At 42.8% G+C, this 26,828-nt stretch overlaps 1 protein-coding gene across 21 annotated transcripts in view; it reads left to right on the top strand.

Annotated features, from left to right (window-relative positions):
* TBCK (TBC1 domain containing kinase) overlaps window positions 1–26,828 on the top strand; it is a 281,017-nt gene that overhangs the window by 79,910 nt on the left and 174,279 nt on the right. For all 21 annotated transcript variants that reach the window (XR_012158526.1, XR_012158524.1, XR_012158514.1 and 18 more), the window contains 3 exons: window positions 9,807–9,890; window positions 15,382–15,467; window positions 24,141–24,177. Coding sequence is in view for 1 of the 21 variants with exons in the window: in XM_073340839.1 (XP_073196940.1) it covers window positions 9,807–9,890; window positions 15,382–15,467; window positions 24,141–24,177 (207 nt within the window). In the remaining 20 variants the exon portion in view is untranslated. The remainder of the gene's footprint in view (window positions 1–9,806; window positions 9,891–15,381; window positions 15,468–24,140; window positions 24,178–26,828) is intronic.

Below are 26,828 nucleotides of genomic sequence, written 5' to 3'. Positions count from 1 at the left end.
ACTTGCAGATACTGAGAACGTTTATTCTTCTTCGAGTGGTTGCAGATGTGTATTCCACTTAAGTGTGTACACGCTCAGTGCACCAAAGTCAGAAAACTTTGTCTAGTAGTACTCATAGGGCTGCCTCTTGTGCCTTCTGGTTTGTCTTTCCCCTGGCTATTTAAGGTTGGTGCCACTCGGACTCTCCTCAGTTCCTTTTCATGTCCCGTGTTTGATTCGGAGCATTCTGTGTGGTATTTACCTCAACTTTCTTTCTGTCCAGTATTTTTGGAGTTTTCTGTAGATAGTTAGCAGCTTAGTAGTACCACCTTAGGTTTTTCGTTAGCAGCAGTCTTTAGCCTGGTGGGATGCCCTCACCAGGTTTTAAATGTTGCCCATCATGTGTGCGCCTGGGAGAGGGACACATTAATGAAAGGTGCTCTCTCTGCAAGTCATTTAAATAAGAGAATGCAAGTGGTGAGGGGCTTGTTAAGCAGCACCTCATGGAGCAGGCCATGAGGCCCATTTCAGCACTCGTCACTTTGTTCAGTGCCACAGAACCCTTCGGAACCAACCCAAGATGTTGCTCCAGATTTGAGGTCACTTTCCCCTATTAGGAAGATGAGTCATTCTCCTTCCTCTTATTCTCCAAGGAATTGGTCCCCTAAAATGGACTGAGGCCATACCAGGCCTCAGGGATATTCCTCTTTGTCTTCTAAGAGGAGTGCTGACCGGCACTGTGATTCCTCGGGGACAAAGGATAGAGCTAGGCTGGATAGACAAAGGATAGAGCTAGGCTGCCAAGATCAGCTGGATACCATACCATCAACTCTGGTCCTGACCATGGGGCGTCCATTGAGTCCATTACTGATGGCACTGGTGTCAGCAATAACTGTCTCTATGCCATTGGCATACCAGGTGGCATCTGACTTGCTCTGCCTCTCTGTTCCTGATTCCCCAATAATCCAGGAGCATTCGCCTACCATGGCTGCCGCTGCTTTTTCTGCTGTGTCCTTGGTGCCGTCTGGTTTGGTCACAGAGTTGTCTCATTCATCAGCAACATGTTCTACAACATGTAAATCTCGGTGCAGACTTGAGGTCATCCTCCTTTTAAGCACTCATGGGTCCAGCAATGCAGACATTCCCTTGGCACTGACACTGTTTTGGGCATGGGTACCACTCTCTGCTCCTGCACTATTGTTTGCTCTGAGTGGAAGTGCGATGCTTCTTTCAGTACTGAAGGCGTCAACTGCTCGTCCATCCTCCATATCAATACTATCTCTATAATGGTTTTTGGACAAGGCTGGTCATTTGCTTGCTCCGTTAGGGGTGGTTCTTCTGCTACCATTGTGTGACGTCAAGCGCATATCAAGATCAAGTTCAGAGTCATCTTCCTCCTCTCCCTCACCTTGCAAGCAATGCTCTTGGAAGTCCTTAAGACCATCCTCAATTCACTATTGGTACTAAGATCTGCACCTTTCCTGCAGCAGGGGTAGACACTCTTGGTCTAGTACCTAGTGACTACTACTGTCTTACCCTTATTCCCATTGGCCTTCTTGGAATTTTTGGGACATTCCTCAGTCTGCAAGATCCCGTTCTTCGACCCATTCTGGGACAAGGTCACCAATCTTGGCTGCAGTCTGTCTTCCCGAGCTACCTCTATTTCAGACACAGTCATTCCTCCTGAGCTGCTCCAGCCTGATCCTATCATACAGGAACAAAGTTCTCCCTCAGGAACCTCCATTCATCCTGCTCCCTTCTTCCTCCTCACCGCTTGACTCCATGGTACCGGACTCTTCTTCTCCTGTCCCTGAAGATGTCATGCCAGGACCTCTTGAAGCATATGGCTTCTGCCTTGTGTATTCAGGCTGAGTTTGTGCAGGAGAATATGCATAAATTGCTAGATATTCTCCAGTCCTTAGCTCCAGGGAAGATGGCTCTACCGATTATATGAAGCTTAGCATATCCCACCTACCACAAAGCATTCTGAGAAATGGTATTATGTCCCTATGAAGGGCTTTGAGTGTTTGTATTCCCATCCATTCCCAAACTCTCTCTTTGTGACAGCAGTGAATAACAGATTACAGCTGGGGAGATACAAGTCCACGCCTAAGGACAAAGAGTCTAAAAGGCTGGACTTGATGGGGAGGAAAAATTTACTCTATTTCGTCATTACAGATGTATATTGCAAATCAGCAGGCGCTGTTATCTAAATATGACCTTGTCCATTGGGATACTATGTCCATATTTGCAGATGAGTTAATGAAATCCTCCAAAGAAGAGTTTAATGCATTTATTGCAGGGGGCTACCGGGTGGCCAAAAAGTTGTTGCATTTGGCTCTGATCATGTCAGACACTTTCTCCAGAATTATGGCATCAGCTGTGACTATAAGGAGGGCCTTATGGTTACAGAATTCTGTCTGAGCATAGAGGACTTAGTTTACGTTCGTTGGGGTTTATACCCTAGCCACAAAGAGATGTCATTACGGAGGGCAAGAGCAACTGCAGTAATATTGCTCACATCTCTTTTTTGGACATTCATCCTTCCCTGTTAGGCAGCAGGAAGGAACATATTTCAAAGAGAAGGAGGCTTTCTGAATCCAGTTTTAGCCAGCCAACCCATCATCAAGCAAGCAGCCCGGAATGTAATGGTGGATCATCTCAGCAGATCCGTTTCCTCTCATCACAAGTGTTCCCTTCACCTGGAGGTCACCAGATTCATCTTCCAAAGGTGGGGGTCTCCCCAGGTAGACCTGTTTGCGACCAAGCAGAACAGGAAATGCCATCAGTTTTGCTCACTATGTATGCACAGCCCGGAATCCCTCTCTAAGGCCTTTTTGCTTCCATGGACAGATTGCCTGTTTCACGCTTTTCCACCAATCCCTCTGGTTCACAACGTCTTCCTAAAAGTCAAGCAGGACAAGGTGAGAATTATTCTTATAGCCCTAGCATGGCCATGTCAACTCTGGTTCGGCATGCTCCTGGATCTGTCAATAGCAATCCAACTCTTGCTCCCACTCCGACTGGACCCAATCTCACAAGACCACGGCTGACTGCTTCACCCGAACCTTGTCTCCCTACACCTAACTGCATGAATGCTACATGACTGAACCCAGAAGAACAGGCCTGTTCAAAACAGGTTAGGGAGCTCTTGCTAGGTAGTAGAAAACCATGCACAAGGGCTGACCAAGTGGAAGCACTTTTTTCGATATGAGCATCTCAATCTATCTCTCTGTCTGTCTCTCTCTCCCTTCCTTCCCCCCCCCCCCCCCAACTTGTTTTTCCCTTCAGTCTGTCTTGGACTACTTCCTCCATTTAAAGCTTGGGTTCCAGCTTTGAAACACTAGCATCGTGCCCCCTGCTGCTTCTCTTTTGGAAGGTTGCTTTCTTGGTGGTGATCACTTCAGCTAGAAGGGTCTCTGAAATCAAGGCCCTTATGTCAGAACCACCTTACATGGTGTCCTTCAAGGACAAGGTCCAACTGCCCCCCTCCCTGGCCTTCCTGCCAAAGGTGGTGTCACAATTCCATAGCAACCAGGCAATTTTCCTGCCAGTCTTCTTCCCAATGCCTCACAAGAACTCTGAGGAACAGCGGCTTCACTTGCCTTCTATATCGAGAGGACTAACCCCTTCCACAAATCCATGCAACTCTTTGTAGCAGTAGCAGAAAGAATGAGAGGGCTATGTGTCAGCCGAGAGGATCTTGTCCTGGATAACCACCTGTATTTGGGCTTGCTACAAACAGGCAAATGTCCTGCTTCCAGCCATCTTAACCACTCCCCAAGAGCCCAGGCTCCGTCAGCAGCATTTCTTTTGCAGGTCCTAATCCAGGACATCTGCAGGGTCACAACCTGGTCGTTGGTGCATACCTTTGCATCTCACTACGCCATCACCTAACAGGCCCGAGATAACGCCAGTTTTGGGAGACTAGTGTTGCAGTCAGCATGTCCGTGATCTCTGAGCCCATCTTCTAGGGTACTGCTTGTGAGTCACCCATGGAATGGACATGAGAAAACACTCGAAGAAGAAAAAATGGTTATTAACATTTTCTAACTGTTGTACTTTGAGATGCGTTGCACATGTCAATTCCACAACCCACCTTCCTACCCCTATGTCGGAGTTAACCCACAAGAAAGAACTGAGAGAGTGCATGGCCAGCAGCGCCCCTTAAACCGGCACATAAGAGCGTGGCACCAGAGGGCAGTAAAACCGGTCTGATGGATGCCACCAAGAAAAAAGTTTTGACAACAGTGCATGCGGTGCGCACACACCTAGCCAGAGATTTTTTTTCCTCAGTTGTACCCATCAGACCAGTTTTACTGCCCTCTGGTGGGAGCGTCGCTGGCCACGTACCCTCTGTTTCTTCTTGCGGGTTATCTCTGACAGAGTGGTAGAAGGGTGGGTTGTGGAATCGATATGAGCAACACATCTCAAAGAACAACAGTTACGAAATGTTAGTAACCATTTTTTCATATCAGCATCCTGGAATGTCAAACCATTTACAGAGTGCGTAGGGTATTTCAAGTGCAGATCAAAGGCACAGTGATTCATGTACTCACCAGCAACACCACCATGATACATTATGTGAACAGGCAGGGAGTAGCCCACTCTAGCCAGCTTTGTCCAGAGGTGATAAAGTTTGGGCAGTTCTGCATCAAAGAGAATATCTTTCCCAACAGCTACTCATTTACTAGGGTCCCAGAATTGCTTGGCCGATTGTCTTGGCAGGACTTTGTCCCAGAATCACCAGTAGTCTCTGAAGAGTAGTGTGCTGAGTTTGTCTTTGGATAAGGGCATTCTTGTTCTTGACCTGTTTGCAACAAAAGGACAACAAGAAGTGCCAACAACTTTGCTTTTGAGTGAGTCTCAGCCAACACATTTCATCTGAATTGGGAATCTGCTCCGACATATGCTTCTCCCCCAATCCCAGTCATTCCTCAGGTCATCCTCAAGCTGAAGATGGATCATGCCAGACTGATTCTTGTTGTACCAACTTGGCTGAAACAGTGTTGGTTTTCTGACCTCCTCAGTCCTTCTGTTCATCTGCCTATTCCTCTTCCTTGTTGTCTCTATCTACTGACACAGGGCCATCGTCAGATTTCGCATCCAGCGCTGAGCAGCTTGCATCTCACAGCATGGATGCTGTGTTGCTAGATAGCAGAGGAGCACTGTTCTAAAGCTGTTCAACAAGTTCTACTTGTTAGTACAAAGCGATCTACTGCAGCTACATATTTGAGTAAGTGGAAATGTTTTTCTATTTGATCCGTGGCCTGGGGAATTCAACCAATGCAGGCCTGCATTCCGGACATTTTGGAGTACCTGTTATTTCGTCAGTCCTCTGGTCTGTCTGTCAGCTCATTGAGAGTCCATTTAATGGCAATTTTGGTGTTTCAGCCTCTGATCCTTTGCATCTCACTACGCCAGGAAATCTGTTATCTTGAACTCCGTGGTAGTCAGATTTTGAGAGGAATCATTCATTTCTTTCCTCCAGTAAAGGAAATGATTCCTCAGTGGGACCTTAACACTGAATTGACTGTCCTTATGGGTCCTCCATTGGAGCCCTTGGAAACTTGTTTTCTCTCTCTCCTGTGCCAAAAAGCAGCATTCTTGTGGCCACAACTTCTATAAGAAGAGTTAGTGAGCTGCAGGCCCTAATGGTCAACCTTCTGAATACCCTTCAGGCCTCATCCTAAGTTTTTTGTCTAAAAGTGTTTCACAATTTCATGTTAAGTCGGCAAATTTTTACCTGTATTTTTTCCCAAGCCTCATTCAAATGCAGATGCAGCATCTTCATTCCTTGGATATGAGGTGATGCTTGGCATTTGACTCGGAAAGAACAAAGTCATTTCTTTCATCATCTCAGTGTGTCCCTAAGAGCATCTCTGTGCCACAATGTAAGAGACTTATTTGTATCTAGCAGTGAGTTTCAGCTGGCTTGACCAGCTCAGTGTACCCCAACTCACTATTATTATATCTATAAGGTGTCATGTAATAGGTCATTGGAAAACCAATAATTCACTACTCGTTAATATGCTTGTGTGATGTTTGTACATTCAACCTACAAAGGATTATACAGTAGCTAAAATATGTTTAAACCAGCCATTAAATGGTTTTTTTCAAGACAAAGGAATGCAGTAATTGAGCAAGTTGTGACCAAAGACAAAGAAAAGCATATTTGCATGCCATGCAAACAAAGCTATCAGGAAAGCAAGTGGAGAAAAACTGATCACTTAATAGTCTCAATGGGGGATTGGAAATTGCAGTACTAGGAACCCTTCCTGCCTGTTGAAGCAGGGGCAATCAACTTTGACAGAGAGAGGATTTTCAAAAGATTACTGGATTGCAAAGAGAGGAGTGGTGAACCCCTAAATTATCCTCCACTTGAAGAGACCAGTAAAACCAGCACCTTAGGCTTTGTGGGCATCCTAGGTAAGAGCTACTCAGCCATTGCTAGAAAAGGAAGATTGGCCAGGAAATGAGCTTGAACAAAAACTATACTTGTTAAGCTGATCATTTTGTTTGTTTGTAACCTTTTCTATCTTTATCTCTTATAACTTGAACTCACTTAAAATCTCTTTTTGATTGAATAAACCTGTTTTACTTTTTATCTAAACCAAACCCGTGCTTTGATTGACTTGAAGTGGTTGTTAACTCCAGTCAAGCAGCTGTTTGTCTGTTTAAAGGAGCACCAAACTTAAAATCTGCTGTATATGGACAGTGATAGGGCTGTGCATTGCAGAGACATCTCTGAGGAACTCAGGTGCTGGAGAGCTGACTGTTACCTACTAGGTAAGGTTGGGGCTTGGAGAGCCCTGCGCATTTGCTGGCAAGGCAAAGACAAAGGTGTGTCAGGGAGCTGGCATAGCTTAACTGCAGCAAAGCTCCCACTACTTCCTGAGGCTGAGAGGAATAACTGTGTCTCACAGCTCTGGGTATCTCCAGCAGCTTGTCACACTCATCTTTTTGTTTCCTTTGTGGCTCAAATGAAGGGTCAAGTGGTCTCCCTGCAAACAATTTCTGGGTGGATAACATCCTGTATTACAGCGGGACAACTCAGAATTGGCCTCCACAGAGGTTAAGACACAGGTGGGCAAACTTTTTGACCCGAGGGCCACATCTGAGTATGGAAATTGTATGGCGGGCCATGAATGCTCATGAAATTGGGGGTTGAGGTGTGTAGGTGGGGTGAGGGCTCCGGGGTGAGGCCAGAAATGAGGAGTTCAGGGTGCAGGAGGAGGCTCCAGGCTGGGGTAGGAGGTTGGAGTGCACAGGGGTGTAACTCTGGCTGGAGGTGTGGGCTTCGGGTGGGGCTGGGAATGAGGGGTTGGGGGTGCAGGAGGGTGCTCTGGGCTGGGACTGAGGGATTTGGAGGGTGGGATGGGGATCAGGGCTGGGGCGTGGGAGGGGTTCGGGGCACGAGTGGGGGTCAGGTGTGCAGGCTCTGGGTGGCGCTTACCTCAAGCAGCTCCCGGAAGCAGCAGAATGTACCTCTCCGGTTCCTACACGGTGGCATGGCCAGGCAGCTCTGTGCGCTGCCCCATCTGCAGGGTGCCACCCCTGCATCTCCCATTGATCACGGTTCCCAGCCAATGGGAACTGTGGAGGCAGTGCTTGCAGTGGGGGCAGCATGCAGAGCCCCCTGGCTGCCCCTATGTGTAGGAGCCAGAGTGGGGACATGCCGCTGTTTCTAGGAGCCGCGCAGAACGGGGCAAGCCTCTGACCCCACTTCCTGGCTGGAGCGGGGAAGGCCCTGGTCCCTAGCGGAAGCTTGAGGGCCAGATTAAAATGTCCTAAGGGCCGGATTCAGCCCCCGGGTCATAGTTTTCCCACCTCTGGCTTAAGAGCTCATTTGACAAAGGCCTTTGCGAAATCAAATGCATTTTTCAGTGACTTTTTGATATTGTACGTTTGTAGACTTGGTCTTCCATGCATACTTTTACCAAGCGTTATGCTATTACAACTGCATCTAGATCAGATGTAAATTTTGGGAAGGCAGTTATTAGTTCAGTTAACTCCGCACGTCACCTCCTTGTGATACTGCTTGAGAGTCATCTGAGTGGAATACACAGACGTCTGCAACATCTTGAAGAAAAGACCTACCTGTCAGGTAACTGTTGTTCTTTGAAATGCAGGTGCAGGCGGGTATTCCATGGCCCTCCTTTCCTCCCCTCTCAATCAAAGTTTCAACTCTGATGTTCTGTGTGAAGGAACTGAGGGGGTTTGGGGTTTAGCCCTTAATTAGCCAGGAAAGGGCGGGGAGAAGGGTTCAGAAGGTGTTCGCACCACCCCTATGGTACTGCTAGGGAAAGTTCTCTGACTTTGGTGCACAGGGTCACATACGCCTAAGTGGAATACATGTCTGCACCCATATCTTGAACAACAGTTACTGTACAGGTAGGTAACTGTCTCTTTTCTTACTGAAAGAGTAAGTGCTGAAATTTGGGGGATAATACACTGTATTCTTCAGGTAACAAAGTGGTTGAATCCCTACTTCAGGTACAAAATTTGTTTTTACCTATAGACCTGCCAGCAGCACTTCTATAATATACATATGCCTCTTTTTCTATGAATGTTCTGTAGTGGAGCCTGGTTTCTACTTTCTTGATTCTAGCTTTCCAAGTCCCTAGCTCAAGTAAGATCCTACATGAAAACCAGATAGCTTAGTCTCAGTCCAGGCAAAACAAAGATTTGTTGGGAGAGAGGAATTGAGAGGGGTTGTGACTGCTCCATCTATCAACAGTATATATCTACCTTTTGTCTTGGTGGTTCACAATCTTGATGGGCTTAGTGGGCCATCCCAGCCCCTGGATTCTTATATCACTGCAGCATTCCAAAGCTGTCTATCTCTCATATTCTGCTAGTTTAGAAGTTGTAACTTTCCTGTCATTTGCAGACAGCGGTACAGTTACACATACTTTGTCATTTCTTTGCCATTGTTAGGACATCATAAACCAATCAAGAGCAACTTTTATCAGTGCATAGTAAAAATAAACAGTGTAGGGTTGGAAGTAAAGATTTGATTTAGCAGTTGTTTGTGTTCTAGTAAGGCTTGACGCCACAACCTAGATCAGAATCCCATTTTGCTAGATGCTGTAGGTACTAGGGAGAGAGCGAGGGAGACCAAACCACACAGGGCAGATGTTAGTCACATCACTTATTGCGCCTTTTGGAAGGCACCCAGGTACTATGGTGGTGAGGGTGGACTAAGAATTTCTATATAGTAGAAACAGTCTAACAATCAAAATGTAATTAGAAGAGGTAGGAAAAAATGTGAGGCAACTGAGTCACTGAGATGAAATGTCTTGTCCAGTGTCAAGAAGTCTGTGGCAGAATGTGTAATTGATCTCTTGAGTTTCAGTTTAGCGCAAGAGCCACAAGATTATCCTTCATTCCTAAAGAATTCTTTCTAAAAAATTCCATTGCAACTGCAAGCAGACTTTAGGTAGACAGATGTGGTCACTCAAGTTTTGGAACTTGGACAAGGTTAATGCCTATATTACAGTAATTGATATGGGAACACTACTGATCTGAAAGTCCCAAATTTTTGTACTTCGCCTCAAAACTAATACATGGTAAAACTGAATTTATTTGGATTGTTCATTGCATAGTCAGTAGCAATAGGATATTTCTTGAGTACCTTTTAAAATATTTTTTAAAAGGAAAAGTGTTGTTTTTCATGCATTTTACACCGTTAGTTACCATCTGCACAGACTGATAACAAATCAGGTATAAACACTTCTTTAGTAATGAATGTTTTCCAGTGTAAAGATGTTTTTTGCAGACTCTACCTTCCTAGCTAATGGTGTCTTGTCCGAATTCTCTTTTAGCTCTTGCATATGCCTGCATGTCTGCTTTTATTCCCAAGTACCTGTATAACTTCTTCTTGAAGGATAATTCTCATGTCATTCAAGGTAGGTTGATGTTTGTTTCCCTTTTCTTCTAATAAGAGAGTTTATGGAGTAGTTATTAATGCTGTGTTTTCAAGTAAATTTTGTTTTTTCTTCAGTGGTTTTTTAATTGACAGAAGTAGAAGCATACCCTTTCAGTATTATAGAAATACCCACTTATATCTTCAAGTAGCTTATTAGGAGACCAGGGTAGTAATCGAAGGAACAACGGCAAAACCAAAACAAAAATAAGTAGGAAAGTGTGTGAAGATGAAAAACTAACCAAGCAGCAGCAGCAAAAAAACACTTGTTGCTCTCTGAAGCAGTTTTAAGCAGGAACCAATCAATGTAATGAAATAAGAATGCTAAAAAGACTCTCTCTGCACTTCGTATCATGGTGGTCTATCATTGAGGCAACTCAAAGCCACTTTATTGCAGACTGCCATTCTGCTTCAGAACAGAAGGTGAGAGGAGCAGCAGATATCAGTGGGTGTTTAGAGAATACATTTACTTTAGTAGAGGGTCAAGAGTTTGATGGGAGTGCCCTATGCCTATACTTAAAACGCTACAGTGGCACAGCTGCAGCATTTAAGGGAAGACACTTGCTACGACAGAGGGATCATCCCCTCACTGTAGGTAATCCACCTTCCTGAAAGGTGGTGGCCCAGGTGTATGGAAGAATTCTTGGGTGTACCTAGTTCTGTCTACTCCAGAGGTTATTTTGGCTTAACTATGGCTATAGCTACACTAGAGAGCTTACAGCCATTTATTAGCCATTTATTAACTTGCATCTAGTGTCAATCTAGTATAGCCACTCTACGCCTACAGGAGAGAGCTCTCCTGTCGGTTTAATTACTCCAGTGCCCATGAGCAATGGTAGCTGTGTCGGCAGGAGAAGCTCTCCTGCTGGCATAGCACCATGCACACTGGCGCTTAAATTGGCATAAATTAATAAATGGCTAATTCATACCCCTGAATGACATAACTTGTGTCAACTTAAGCTGTAGTGTAACCATAGCCTATATCTGCCAGGGTTGTAGATTTTTCACACTCCTGAGAGAACTAGCTATGTGGATGTAACATTTCAACATAAACCAGTTAGTAGATCAGTTGTATGACTGATCTGAGGACAAGTCTTCCTAAGGAAACTGCTCCATAGCTCCTGGTTGTTATTTCTTAGCCTCAACAGCCCTATAAGTAAATAGGAGGAGGAGTGGGCTGTCAGTTCCTTTTAAAATGGAGACAAAGTGGAGAAGAAATTTGGGAGGATTAGGAAGCCTCCCAGAGAAGATTTGCTGAAGCCATCCTATCTGAATAACAAATTTAAAAACATAGAGGATCTTTACTTCAATCCACACTCTGATGTCCTTCTTGTCATCCTTTCCCGCATCACTAGCCATCAGATGTGCAGTTGACAGCAATTCTAACAAGCATTATTCTAATTTGAATGATTTAACACCTCGTGCTGTTTGTGAGATTCGTGAGTCAGAAGTGTGTCTTAATAGCTTGGTTAGGGCATTGTCTCTGTTGACCTAACAATGTTTTTTGTCTTGGGAGTCAAGTTGGCAGCTGTATGAAAAGGAACAAAAAATTATTCTTCAGAAACTTTAGTTAGAGCATACAGGAAAATACTTTTGAAGTCTCTTGCCCTTTTTTTTTTTTTTTTTTAGCAGAGGGGAGAAAGAGAGAGATGGAAAATTAATGCTAAAAAGGTAGATGTTAATAATCATGATGCATAGCTTCTCACTTTTTTTCATTGGTTACGACGATTTGTACCTGTTTAACAAATAATACATCTTACTGAAATGCACCATATGCACTTATAATCCACAAATAAACGTTATTACAATACTTTCCCTGTATGTCTTCTGCTGAGGAACAGCATTTATTTCCTCCCCTCATCTCCAAAAAGATATGGGAAAGTTCTCAGAAGGTCAGCAAAATGATTGGACATTAAGATTTGGGGTAGGCGGTAATATGAGGAGAGACTAAAAGATTAGGACTGCATAGTTTGGTATGGAGATAAGTGAGAGTGGGGGTGTGACCCGGACATATGACATAATGAATGACGTGGAGAAGGCCAGTCAGGAGATTTCCTGTTTGCACTCTATCATAATATAAAGGCAAAGGGGCACCTGATGAAACTAAAGGAGCATATTTTTAAAGAATAAAGTAAACTGTTATTTTATACAATAAATAATTTGCCTGTGGAATGAACTGCTTTAGGGTTTTTTAAGGCCAGTGTAGCTTAGTGAGATTTTTTTTTAAAGGTTGAGACAGTGATATGTAGAAGAATATCATTTGTAGTGTTGCTAACTAGGATACAATGAGAGGTATTGATTGTCATGTGTCCAGACCTGAAAAAATTACCAGATGGGGATAGGCACATAGTATGATATTGCTCAAGTAAATGTATGATGTGGTCTTTACATCTTGCACTGCAGCATCTGGTATGAGGATATTAGACTAGCTGGACTGTTGGTGTGTTCTGATTTGATTTCTAGCTGTTGGTGTTCAATATCAACATATTAATATAGTTTTAAAGGAAGGTTTTGTGATGGTTTTGTTTAGTTTGGTGTGCTGAGCTTTTTCCTGTTCTCTGGAGACACTGTGAGGAACATGGCAGGATGGATCGTGTCTGATTACATCACTGCAATTTTAGCACCTCACCCCTTAATGGAATAAAAATCTTTCCCAGTGCAGAAAGGTTCAGCATATCTCATTTCTGAGCCTGCCCTAAGCAGTTAAAGCACAGTTTGTCAGATTTATCAGATGCATTTCCCCATATGAAGTAAGATGTAAGAGCAATTAAAGGTTTATAGCTATAGAATATCAGATTATGCGAAAGAATAATTCATATCATAAAATTCCAGCCAACAGTGTTTGGCAGGACCTAAATAATGTGTTTTCATGAAGGATTGTGTGTCTTCAATAGACCCTTCATTAATCATGTAATCTCACACAATAATTATATTTTATGAGTCTGGCTATACAAATAAAAACGATATTTAACAAACTATAGTGTATCTGTGCAGAACCACCATAGGCACAAATTTCTTGTTTAAAAGGAAATGTGCTTTAAGGAAGTTAATTGTGAATCTGTTTTCATCAGCACGCATATGACTGTATGTGATTACTGGCTTTATATGGCTTGGTCTGCACTACCAATTTATCACAGTATAACTACGCTATCCACACCCCTGAGTGACATTATTATACCAGCCTAACCCCTGGTGTAGACAGAGCTATGTCGATGGGGAGAAGCTCTCCCGTCGACATAGGTAGCGTCTTCACTAAGCGATACAGCAGCGCAGAGCGTGCAGCTGTGCCGCTGCAGTGCTGTAAGTGTAGAAAAGCTCTGTACCTTACCTATGGTTGCTGGGTATTTTATTAACTCAAATGTGTCAGCACTGAATGTGGGAAAAGCTAAATTAAGCCTGGCTTGTCCAATAAGCTTATGTGGATAATACATGCATACAATGAGATTGGGGGCTTGTCTTCATTGCAGTATTAGCTTAAAGTATAACTTGAGTGTTGTCCCTAACTTGAGCCAACTTGAGTGTTGACTCCTGTTGATGCATAAAAATCTCTAGCTCAAATTAAGTGGTACTTTAAACTTTAGCTAGCTGTTCTATCAGAATATGTGAGTTAAAACTTGAGTGATACTGGAGCTGGTAATGCAGTGAGGATGCAGCTACGCTGTCGTAGGTTTCACTGCTTAAAAAGGTGTGATGTTATGGCCAGCAAACACGTGATTGTTATCTTGTTGCAAAACCTTAAGTGGAGATGGGGCACTTGTAGTATTCATGGCGAGATAGATTGGTGAGGTCAGCATTATGCCTCCACCCCCCACCCCTCCAGCCTGTGATTAACCTCAGTGGGATAGCTGATGGGCATTAGTTATCCTCGGGTAAAACGCACACTTTTTTGGTCAGTGAAATCAAGCCCTATATTGCTACATCCAGTCATTCTGTGCTGCTGATCCATTGTGCAGATCAAGTTTTTTCTTGTATAGGCACCTATTTCCCTCCCCCCCCCCCCCGATTTTTCACACTTGCTATCTGGTCACCCTAAATTAAGATAACTCAAGACAAAAGACAAGCCCTGATGCTGGTGTTTGTACATGGAATGTTTGCAAATTAAGGAGGGGCAGTTAGGGGACTTCCTAAGGCACTGTAGCAGCACTTACTGACCGTTCACTTCAGAAGCTTTTATTAAAGGGTGCCTGGCTATGACTCCTTCGCATGAAGATGCTGCCTTAGCAGAGTCTTTGATGGAGGGGCCTGGAAATCTCTGCCATTGGGGCAGGGTTATGTAGTGTCAGGCAGCAGCACTGTTGGAAATTTGAGAACTTTGTGGAAGGGAAAGGGAAATGCAACCTGTCATGAAATTGCAAGGATAAAGTCTCTTGATTCTGAGCCTAAGAAAGGCTCCACTTGCAGATAGAAGGCAAATGAAATTGTGTGTAAGGGGGAAGAAGAGGAGAGAAGCCTTTCGGGGATGAGTTTCCATTTTGGCTTCTCCGAAATTAAATGTGAATGATAATTGAGGCGATTGAGTTAAACTGTGCCTTTCAGCTTGATGTGTAGAACTGGGGATATATTATTAAATCTGTCCTGTAATAATTCTTTTCCCTTTCCAGAAAGGAAAATAAAGAAGATAGGTGTTAATAAAGGGAGGAGAGACTTAACACTTCAATCCACATAATGATGTAAACAAGTTCACTTAGTAGCAAATACGTTTAGTATGGTGATATCTTTGTAGTTTTCAGTGCATGTCAGTTCCTGGAAATTACTTGGAAGAACCTTGTTCTAATTTACTTTAATCAGTGTGATATGCCCAAGGCCTAGTTCATATTCATGCTGAAATATTTGCTGTTTTTTAAATTGTGTAATTTGCAAGTGTGTAACACATCAGGCTATGAGCACCAATGAAGTATTCCATTTGTTTTAGCTGTATCTGAGTGGAAAAGGAAGTATGGAAAGTCCTAAGGACTTATCTACATGTACAGCACTGCACCGTTGTAGCACTTAGTGAAGATGCTTCTTACACCGATGGGAGAGCTTCTCCTGTTGGCATAGATACTCCATCTCCTTGAAGGATGGTAGCTGTGTCGACAGGAGAAGCTGGTCCTGTCTACATTGGGGGTTAGGTCGATATAACTACATCGCTCAGGGGTATGGATTTTCCATACCCCTGAGCAACATAGTTATACCAGCATAAGTTCCTAGTGTTTTAGACCAAGCATAAGTGTAAAGAAGATAGCAGCTGTGTACTGTTGAAGATGCACATGGTATAAACAGGGAGTGGAGAAAAAACTTTAAATGGATTTTAAAAAATATATTTGTCCTAATGGGTAATATAATAGTTAAAATGGTGTTGTATGTATAAAGAAAAGTGCAAGCTTCATAATTAATTCTGTTCTGAGCACATGTATTCCTTGTGTGTGAGTTAAGTGTGCCGTTGTGTGTTCTCTTTTTTTTGGCAATGATCTTAAACATTGTTGTCATTTCAGAATACCTGACAGTGTTCTCCCAGATGATTGCATTCCATGATCCAGAGCTGAGTAACCATCTCAATGAAATTGGCTTTATTCCAGATGTAAGTGCTAAGGGTTCTTGTAAATGCTGTATAATAAAGGTAAAGAGAAGAAAAAAGGAAGAGAGGGTAATTCTAATAGGGTGTTTCTAGATTGTTGCTGACACAATGAAAGTTGCCTACAGAAGAACTTTACCTCTGTCACTGGAAGTTTGATCTGGACACAGTGGCAAAATGAGGACAGAGACATGCATATAATTAAGTGGCAGGCCACAGCTTTTATTAAATTTCAACACAAGGGAGGGGCACTACCTGACATTACTCATAATCTCTTATACTAGGCATTTACTTAGCTCAAGTGGGCAGCAGGGGAGAGGGCTACAAGACTCCTTACCATATAACCGGTAGCTGGCACCAGGATTACAGGACTCCTTACCATAATTCGAGGTAGGTACGAGGGTGCAGCAGGGTGGGGACCTCAGACAGTGAAGGCCACAAGGTCTCACCCTATCACATGAGCCCAAAGCTCACCATCAGAATCCCAGGTCTTTTACCTCCTGGGAACTGTTCATTTTTATTCTCTTAACTACACTGGAAACTGGCCACAAGTTGCAGCAAATAAACAACTCCACCCCAGAACCTCAGTACTAAGGAACTAAGGATATGTCTGTACTACCCCTCAGATCGGCAAGCAGCGATCAATCCAGCGGGGGTCGATTTATTGCATCTAATCTAGACACGATAAATGGACCCCCGAGCGCTCTCCCGTTGACTCCTGTACTCCACTGCTGCGAGAGGCGCAGGCAGAGTCAATGGGGGAGCAGCAGCAGTCGACTCACCGCAGTGAAGACACCGTGGTGAGTAGGTCTAAGTACGTTGACTTAGCTACGTTATTCACATATCTGAAGTTGCGTAGCTTAGATCAACACCCCTTCTCCCTCCAGTGTAGATCAGGCCTAAGTGAGTTCCTACTTACAACCCACTGTGGCTTGCAGGTGCTACGAGGAAGGCAAAAATCTTCATGGTCCTCCTTCAGTTGTCCCATGGGAGAAAAAATTCCTTCATGACCCCCTGAACAGGCAATGGGATAGTCCCACAGCATCTGTCAGGCCAGGTTCCCATCCCTATTTTGGGTGGATAGAATGGTCTGCTTGAACTGAGCCAAAAGATGTTCCATATGGTCCCTGCCTTGGGCTAAACCCTGGGACCTGGGGAGTGCTGTCCAATCAGCACGCCTCTCCCACAGCTGGCCAATGGGTGTTGGAGATTCTCAGGGTAGGAGCTATTTATTGTCCCTTGGCGAGTGTCTCCCTCCCTTGCTACTGGGACTGCTTCCCTTCCACCACTGGCCCCTACCCGTTGATTCTGGTGGGTGGCACTTCTCGAAGGGCTTATGATTAAGGCTAAAATTTTGTCATGGATATTTTTAGTAAAAGTCATGGACAGGTCGTGGGCAAGATAGAAAAATTCACATTAGCCCGTGACCTGTCCCTGACTTTTACTAAAATTATCCATGATAAAGTGGGAAGGGACTGGGCAGATGCAGAGTGGCTGGAAGCTCAAGGGGGCTTAGAGCTGCAGGGTTCCCCTGTCCACTCCCTATTGGGGAGGAACTGCCGGTGTCCCCTGCTGCGGCAGCAGTGGAGCTGCTAGGGTACTCCCCTGCCTTCGGCGGCCGGGGGCTTGGGGGCCATTGTCTCAGGTGGCTCCCTGTTGCTGCGGGAGGCGGCAGGACCATGCAGCTCCCAGCTGCTGGGGCTGAAGTCACGGAGCTCTTTGGAAGTCACAGATTCCATAACTTCTGCGACCTCCGTGTCAAAATCGTAGCCTCACTTATGATGAGATAGTTAAACTTTTTGTTGTTGTTCAACTTCATTCTTAAAAGAAAAATATCAATATCAAAAATCACACCCCTGATCGACGACATAATGCTCACCTAATCCTCCCCTAAACCTGTAGACACAGCTATGTTGGTAGAAAAATGTTTTCATTCTAAGGTGGTAGTTTTCCTACACCAATGGAAAAAACATTTCCATCAAACTAGGCTACGTCAACACTACAGGATTATGCCTGCATAGCTATAGTGACATAGTCTCTGTATTGTAGATATACCTTAAGCCTGTACTGAGGTGACACATTGAAGACTCTAAAGAGAAGCATTGTTAACTGATACGGGCAGCACTCTTCAAAAAGTCTGGTCAGGTTATAAAAAGAAGTCATTAAAAATACATGGCAAGCTTCATGACAGTACATGTAATAATCAGTGTGGGCGGGGAGAAAGGAGGGAATCATCACCATGGAAGAGGGGAATACAGGTTCAGTGGAAAGAGGGGAAATATAAGGTGTTTGGTTCAGGAATATATTTTCTGAACAGTCATGATTATCATTTTATTAAAAAACTATGTTCCTTCAAAAATGTTAAAGGTAAATCAGTGCTTTTGCAGAAATTGCCTGCTGTTACAGGGCCAAATTTGCAGAACTGATTTTTTCATACACAACTTCTGTATGAATTTGTGTATACTCATGAAGTGATCAGGAGTTTCATATTTAAAGGATACTTATGCATGTAATTATCAGGTTTGTGGCCTCAAATGAAGCTTTTGCCAGGAAAGCATAAATTAAGTCTGTTGTACAGTTTTTTTTCTTTTTGATAACAGTGTTTCAGGGTGATAAATAGGGTTGTTTATAAATGATCCAACTTCAGATGGGATATAGCGACACTTAAAAACTAACGTAATACGTCCAGTCAGCTGAAGAGACCGGCTAATGTAGTGGGTTACACATGGATGGGTTAAACTTACTTCGGTGTAGAAAAGACCTTACTAGGCCATATGCATCACTTCAGGCTAGTGTCAAGGGGGGAAGAAATCTATTCATCTATATAAAGCCGGTGAAATCAGGGTTTTATGTAGATGAAATGCACAGGACTTTGAAAAAGCAAAATGCAAGCTCCCAACATGGGGCTGGGGCACAGGGCTACAGCATAGCCATCCAAACACACTTTGGCCATTAATTCAGTATGTGAATTGGAATAGCAACATAGAACGTGTACATATGTACGTTCCCTGACCCATCCTTTTGCCTATCCCTATCATTGCCATCCATACCATCCTACGTGGACCCACTGCAGAAAACCATCTGCAGAGCTCCTCAGACAATGACTCCAATCATGGGCCTCTTATGGGCCTTCAGACAAATTGTAGATGAGATATGAATAAACAAACCATTTATTTGTACATATTTTTAATTATTTGTATTATGGTAGTAGCCAGGAGTCCTCATCAGTATCAAGACTCCACTATGCTGGTTGCTATACAGATGCACAGGCATACTCAGGCCCTGTCCCAGAGACCCGAAAGCCTAAGATAGATGACAAATGAAGGGAGTACACTAGAGAATCCAAAATATATACCAATTAGGATGTACAACTATAAATTTTTTTTAAAAAGTATTTGCATCATACAAATAAATGTATTGGCAATCCCCGACTGTTCTAAAGGCTAGCTACACCTCCTAAGAGGAGTCATTCTTCCTAAATCACCTGTCACATCAAAATATTTCTGTTCTGGGTTCTGCCTTTTAGATTAGTAAGAGAGAGGAGTGTTTTTGCACCTGTAGCAAGACAGCCCAGATCCATCAAGGTGAAGGATATGCACTTCAGTAATGAGATCCGAACCAGAGTTTCGTGCTTGAGTACTAATCCTATCAAAGTAAACCCTGATTAATCTTTCATCATTGAAAGGCAGGCTCCCGCTGCAGGAAGGATTGTGTTTCCTGGCACCCTTCCATTTACTTTGGGTCATGTAGCTCTCAGAATATTGAACGCTGCTGAAGCTTGAATAGTTGTGAATATTGTTAGCTGATGTGGTGCCTGGATTAAATATATTGCAGTGGCTATGTGATTTACATGTAAATGGAGATATCCGTAAGGTGAATTTTACAGGGTTTTTTTTCTTTTTCACTGTTGTGGAGTATGAACTTATATAATGTTTTATAACATCTGTTCTGTATTTTACTAAATAATTCTAACATCAAAATCCGTCCATTTTTAAGGGAAGAGAGACAAGGAAATGAGCCACTTTACTATAAGGGAAACTGTATCCATAAATTATTCTGAATAGCTTTCAACTGCAAATAATAGAAGCTAGACACAGTTGTCAGCTGGCCATTAACAGAGATGACAAAGTCTGGCTGCAGTTACTTAATATCATCTTGGTAATGGTGCTGTTGTAGACAGACCTCAAATTGGATTCAGTGATATGCAGGAGGTATCTGTAATAAGGCTTTATCTAACTAGAGTTAAAAGAACACCGTTGCCAACATATTTTTCGTTCTTTTTATTTTCCTGTTTGTTTGTAACTACATTTGGAAGCCTGAATTAAATTGTCCTTACTGAAATATACTTTTCTGTCTTGCAAGCACGCACTTGTTCAGTCAGGAGTGTTTGACGGCTGGTTTTTAATTTTTATTTAATAGGAAAGCAATTGTTTTGTGTTTTACATATTTGGAATGAGAGATGGGGATGGATGGAATTAGGTTTAATCCTTTACATTTATCTTGCCCGCTTATGGGTACTCTGTCCCCAGTCCTTCAAACATTTATACATGTGCTTAACTTTAAGCATATGAATAGTTCATTTAAGCACTTACACAGTGCTATAGAAATTAAAATTAAGCATGTGCTAAAGTGTTTAGAGTTTCAGGGCCTTCATTACCAGTATCTGGATAGGGCACTGAAATAGGAGGTATAAAATTTGAGTTTTAGTCCTGCCATTCTGCCACAATATTGCTCGGTAACCTGGGGCAAGTAATTTTTAATTCTCTGTGCTTGGCTTCCACTTCTTCACAAGAAGTCAGTGAGGCCAAAAACTTACCAAGATTCAGAATAGGACTCAACGTTTATATGGCTATCAGGAATACGCGGGGTTGTCACAATTATAAAAACCTTGGAAGGGACATTAAACCTGATGCTTCAGGGTTTAAGCCAGTCTCTAACTAGGAGGAGGAGACCTGATGTGGGAGGCAGACTATCTCACATTTGTCCTCTTTAGGATTCTTATGCTTTCTGTAGCATCTGAAGTAGCCTTTTTAAGAGACAGGGTACAGAGAGTTGATGGACCTTGGGTCTGATCTAGTATGGCAATTCATATGTTCCTGTATTTGGTTTGTGAGGAAAAATGTTTAAATTTACCAAAGTTGTGAGTGTTTGAAAATCACACTAAATATGTATAGTAGATATGTTTGTTCAGTTTATAAATTTGCCACTTACTTAAAGAAATGTATATCACATGTGTTGGCAGTTACAGTAATTAATTTTTCTCTTTGAAGAATTGCTTTGCCAATTAATAAAAAATACTGAACCAATTGTCTTCAGACTTGGGTTGTTTTGTAGATTATGTTGATGATGATTATCCTGTAATATATTTTACTCCTAAGTAGTAATAGATACTCTCAACCTTAACTCTATCTTAACAAAGTTTTTGTCTGGAAATTTCCTTCTCAAAATGTATACCTAATGGGTAAATCTACTTTTTGTAAATTCTCAGGAAACTCGTTGTGCATTCAAATGATGATTGCATTAATTTTGGGGAGGATAGGCCGTATTCTTCATAGATTTAAAAAAAGTGGTTGTATCGCTGATTTTATGTGTACAGCTGAACTCAACCTTATCTATTAAACATTGATAATTATGGGACTGCAACTCATGATCTCAGGCTGTTTCTCAGATAAATGTACTTTTACAGTTGTAATGAAAGTATATATTTTGATTCATTGTTTTTACTAATTCTCTTTTGATGTGGAAGTTCAGCTGATCTGTTTTTTCATGTGACTTAGTGTCTATGAAGTTCAAATATTGCTCTTATTGAGTACTGTGTAAATTTTCTTTAAAATACTGAGCAATACTCATTTGAAGGGAAGATACAGGGAGACCCACCAGTCTGCAAACCCATTGCAGTTTGAGCTCCAGTGGAAAAAGGTTGAAAACGGTGAAAGTTTTAGCCAGTCCTACCATGCAGTTATTCTTCCCAGATGTTGCTAGGGGGCAATATTTACTAAGAATATCTTTATTTAGAGTATAGTGGTTTGACTATGTACATATGGCAGCATATTTGTTTTAAATTCACGTTTGTGAGGCAAGTACTTTAAACCAGATACATGTTGTTCTCCTTTTGGATCTTCATTTTCCACTTTTGACCTGTTACAGTGGAATAATAAGACATGAAGGAGGGATGCTGAACAATGCGGTAGCTCTCTTTGCAATAAAAGTACTGGAGATAAATTATCATATTTTTATTCTTACCTCTACCCCTTCTTGTTGTAGCATTATATTGTAGAAAATAACAAGGATAATTTCCCCTTCAACTCCTATTGTAATTTCCCTAATAACTACCTACTACTTAAAGATTGTCTGGCCTAATTTTTTGACATATTGGGTAGTTGTCAGGATTGGTGAGTGACATTTATAGCCAGGTCTGTCTTTTAGGGATAAAGTTTTTTACTATTTGTCATATTTATAGCATGTTAGTGTTTTCTGTTATGTCCAATAGTTCTGTATATTTCTTTTACTTGTGTGTTGAAAAAATGTGTACACAGCTAAAGCTATAGGTGTTGGTATTTACATTTCTGTGTGTGTAATTTTGAATGTGTGCAAGTCTACTTGGCTAATACAGTTTTTTTAAAAATCAAATTGTGAGTCTGAACTGATCTACTTCCAGTTCTCAACGAAATAATTTATGAACAAGGGGGGCTCAGGTATTTTGCTGTGGTCAATTTCTATCTCGAAAGCAAAAGGTATGTCTACATGGGGATAAAAACCTGCGGCTGGCCTGAGCCAGCTGACTTGGGCTCATGGGGCTTGGGCAGTGGGGCTGAATAATTGCTGTGTGGATATTCGGACTCAGGCTGGAGCCCAAGCTCTGGGACTCCGTGAGGGTGGAGAGTCCCAGAGTTCAGGCTGCAGCCCAAGCATGAATGTTTACACAACAATTTTTGGTCCACAGCCCAAGCCCCACAAGCCGGAGTCAGCTGACCCAGGTCAGCCAGGTCCATGCCATGGAGCTTTAATCTCCATGTAGATATACCTAAAGACAAAGCATTCAGCATATCTGGAGTCGTCTTTTCTAGTGGATATACTGCACATTCTTGCATGTGAACAAATTATTTCAAACGTAATGGCAGGGCAAAAGCACTATTGCAGGCTTTTCAGATGGTAGTGGGGAATATGAAGTTGTTGATGGAATGCTTTACAAAAATACACGTGTGGAAGTAGATTGTGCTGGTGTATCCCATCAACAATGGTAGAGGAATTTTTACTATCAGAAACGGAACCTTTCTGTATAGTGAGGTCCATTCATAAAGACCTGTGTGAATGCTGAAAATACTGGCAAGTTTAGTCATCTCAGCTTTTCTGCTGCTGTTATGAATAGTTGGTTAGAAGAAAGGTACACATAGAGTAGCTATTATAATAAATTTTGGAGAGCTCTATGCCAAGGAGTACTGCAACAGACATACATTCATCAGCCTGACCAGTTAAGAGTGTATTTAATACAAAAAACACACTACTGCAATATTAAGCTTGTTCATTTAGTCACTAGACATAAGGAAATGCAAAATGAAGGTTCATTAGCAGCACTAACTTGTGCATTTCATGACATAAAGAGTAATATACTAAGCTATACATTTAACTAACTAAAAAGAACCTCTCCAGAAATGGAAAATACTGTATATGTACAGTTGAATTAAATTTGATATTGGATTTTTAACTTTTGCATTCCTGACTTGCAGTGACTTTCTGTGCAACTTCAACATAGTATCCACATAGATTTAATTTTCTTAGTATTTTCTTTAAAATTAAGAATTATGCTTGAAGTGGCATAAGCACTTAAACTGTCTCAGTTACTGAAGAGGACGTACCTTTTTAACTGCCTTTCATATTTACAGTGCTATACATGCATAACGTAAACTGTTCGAAAGCTTACAGTAGCATAAAGTTTTTACGGCCTAGAGAGCCCTTAAAGCAACATAAATGCTTACGCTCCTCATAGCAGGATAAGTGCCTACACCACCTCAAATCCTTCACATGACATAAACATTAGGCATAAGCACCTAAACTGCTAAATGCATACAATACGTTGATAAGTGCTTTAAGTCCTTAAGGCTGAATTGTACCTATTGCCATTCATTGAAAAATGTTCCCTTGGTACATTAGGATCACATTTAATAGATGTCCATACAGGGGGTGTGGGGGGAAGCAGATATGCCCAGTGCTCTTCTCAATAAGTGTGAATACCCACATCTTGCTGAATGTTCTACTGCAAGGAACAATTTCCTGTTGTTCATAACTTCATTATCTAAACTGTTTGGTTTTTCATACTTGGCTATGTACTCTTCAATGAAGATTCATTGAATGCCAACTTTCAGATGTCCAAGATCAGTCGTTTTTGAGTTATCTGTATGTGTAAGTGGGATGGGAACTGTGATCATTTAATCAAACAAGGCTTTGGTTTTTTAATTTCCATGAAACTTAAAAGTGGCTGAGACGATTCTGCTCAGCCTTTAAGCAAAGGAAAATTCAGCCCCAAACGTGAAGTTCTGTATAAGTTACATTTATGTGAAAATGGTCTTATCACTGAAACTTGAAATGCTATACAGCTTTAAATGTAATAGAAAATCAACCTTGACAAGGCCTTCAGCACATAACAAAATGTGTCTTTTATCCCTTCTCTTTCTCTTGTAGCTGTATGCTATTCCTTGGTTTCTCACAATGTTTACACGTGAGTATATTTTTTTTCTTTGGTTAAATATCAACACTGTATGTTTAACTTCTCCCATTTTTCCATAGAATATACATTTCAGTTTAAAAGGGAAGAATATAGACCCTTCACTCCTAGATGGCTAGTTCAGATTCACCCCAGGTTAACTGGAGTCCACAGGGACTTTGGTTTAGTACACTGAAAACCAGTCTTTTCAGTTCCATGCATCTATGAGAAAACTGGCCTCTTCCAGCTTTTGGGAGGGGGGAGCCTCCCATTTCAGAGATCTGTTACATGTTCCAGGCTTCCCCTAGTTGTAATTTGTATCCTCCATGAACTTATTTAATTATTTTTTGAACCAAGTTATACATCCCAATATCCATGGCAATGAATTCACTGCATTATGTCAAGAAGAACTGCCCTATGTTTGTTTTAAAGCTTCTGCCTACTAATTTAATCAGGTGATCCCTCGTTCTGTTTTATGTGAATAGGTAACACTTCCCTATTCACTTTCTCTATACTGTTCCTGATTTTATAGACCTCTGTTGTGTCATACTGTATATAGATTCCATGGCAACTGGTACTTTTTCTTATTCCTGAAACCAGGGATCAGTACTGAAGGAGGAAGCCCTTACCTAGACAGAAAATCTTCATATATAATTTGTCACATTTTAAAAAAAGTAGAGCCAATTTTTTGAGGTGAGAAAATGATAGTGACTTTATTGGGTTAAAGGCCAGCATATGTAAATACACCTTAATTGTATAAACCAATACTTTACTATTGCACAGATCTGTTACTACCCTACCATGATTTTATATTGTTCCTTGGACAAAAGGAGTATTGTACCTGAGTAAGGTTAAATGATAGAGATGATTCTATATGGAGATAATGCATTATTTCAATTGTAAAGTAGGAATAATCCATTATACTTCCTCTTCCCCTCTGAGATATGGTTTCCAATTTCATATCAGATGGCATTGGAGTTAATTAAAAAATAATTGATCAGTTTTCCTATTAGGAAAAGAATGCAAGTTTTATATACTGATGAAATATCAGAGAGTTAAAGATTGCCTGTGCAATAAAGCAGTGTTGTCTATTGACTACTGTTGGTCCATTCAGTTAAACCTTTTGTGAGCATAGCAATTCTACCCATTTTTCCTCTATTCACAGATAGTTAAAAAAAAAGATTATTTAAGCGTGCTGGATAGGATAAAGTCATCTGGAGTATTTTATGTGCAGATTGCCATTAGTCCTTTTTTTCCTGAAAGAAAAGGTTCTTCTTCGAGTGCTTGTTCACATCTATTCCACATTAGGTGTGCGCGTGCTGCGTGCACGAGCGTCAGAAACTTTTTCCCTTACCGGCTCCCGGCGGGCCACCTGAGTGGTGCCACTGCACCTCGCATATATACGCCCGCTGGCCCAACCCCCTCCAGTTCCTTCTTACGGTCCGTGGCAGCTTTGGAACAAGTTTTCTCTCTCTCTCTCTGGTAGAAGAGCAGTCCCTTAGCCTTTAGAGTAGCTATTATCAGTTCGTTTACATATAGATTGTGAAAACTTAAGTGATTAGGTGCTTGGAGGCCTCCAGCACCGGCCGCGGGGCATGTCGCAAGCCCACGGCTTCAAAGCTTGTGCCACATGCCGCAAACCTGTGCCAGTTAGTGACCCCCCACGACTCATGTCTACGTTGCCTGGGGGACGGACATCAAACTGAAAGGTGTAGGATTAGCAAGACGTTCAAGCGAAGGACAAGGAAAGAAAGAGACTTTCGCCTAAAACAACTGTTGATGGAGGCCGCACTTCAGCCGCCGGCCCCGGAGCACCCAATGCTGGCTCAGGCTTCCTTGGTGCGTAGTGCCCTGGAGCCGTCGGGAGACCCAGCACTGGCGAAGCAACGTAAACTGTTGGCCCCAGAGCGTCAGGCTAGGCCCCGGCATTGATCGTCCTCCCCGGTGCGGCCCCCGGCGCAGCCGAAAGGAAGGCCTGGTCGTTCCCCGCACAGGAGGCTGGCGCCTCCCAAGGCCCCGAGCACTGACAAGAGCGGGAAGGCCACGGTACTGGTGCTGACACAGGCAGTCCCGGCGGCACAAGCCCCACCGAGCCCAGACCTAAGTGAGCTCAGTGCGGACAATGGGCTCAAGGGCATAACGGATCAGCCCTCCACGCCCGGCACCTTTGAGGCCGCATAGGACCTCATCGAGCATTCGGCGGCGAGTCCCCTCCTGTATGGGGAGAACCCTCTGGCACCCATTCCTCTGGCACCGTCGAGGGGTAAGCCGGCAATGGTGTGCCGCTCGAAGACACCGTACCGGCACTGCTCCTGCAGTTGGTCCTGGTCGAGCTCCGACTCCACAGACTCGCACTTGTCAGCGGCCCAGAAGGAGGTTGCAGCACTGGCAGTGGGTCAATTGCGAAGAAGCGCCAGGAAGGGCACACCGTTCTCCGGCACCACCCAGAGACCAGCACCAGGAGGAGTTGAGACTACCCTCACCAGAGGTCTCCCACAGATGGTCCCGGTCCAGGGAACGCTGGTCCCAGTCCTGGGGGTACCGATGCTGCTCCCGATCCTGCTCAGCCAGGAGCCACTCATTCTCCCACTGGTGCAGATTGTTGGCACCGCCATGGCCTTCGCGATCAGTGTTTCCACAGTCCGGCACCGGCTCCGGCCGCTATA

This window comes from Lepidochelys kempii, chromosome 4 (genome assembly GCF_965140265.1).
Source record: "Lepidochelys kempii isolate rLepKem1 chromosome 4, rLepKem1.hap2, whole genome shotgun sequence".
NCBI lineage: Eukaryota > Metazoa > Chordata > Testudines > Cheloniidae > Lepidochelys > Lepidochelys kempii.
Note: the sequence above shows the minus strand (reverse complement) of the source record. Positions and strands in the feature narration are given on the sequence as shown.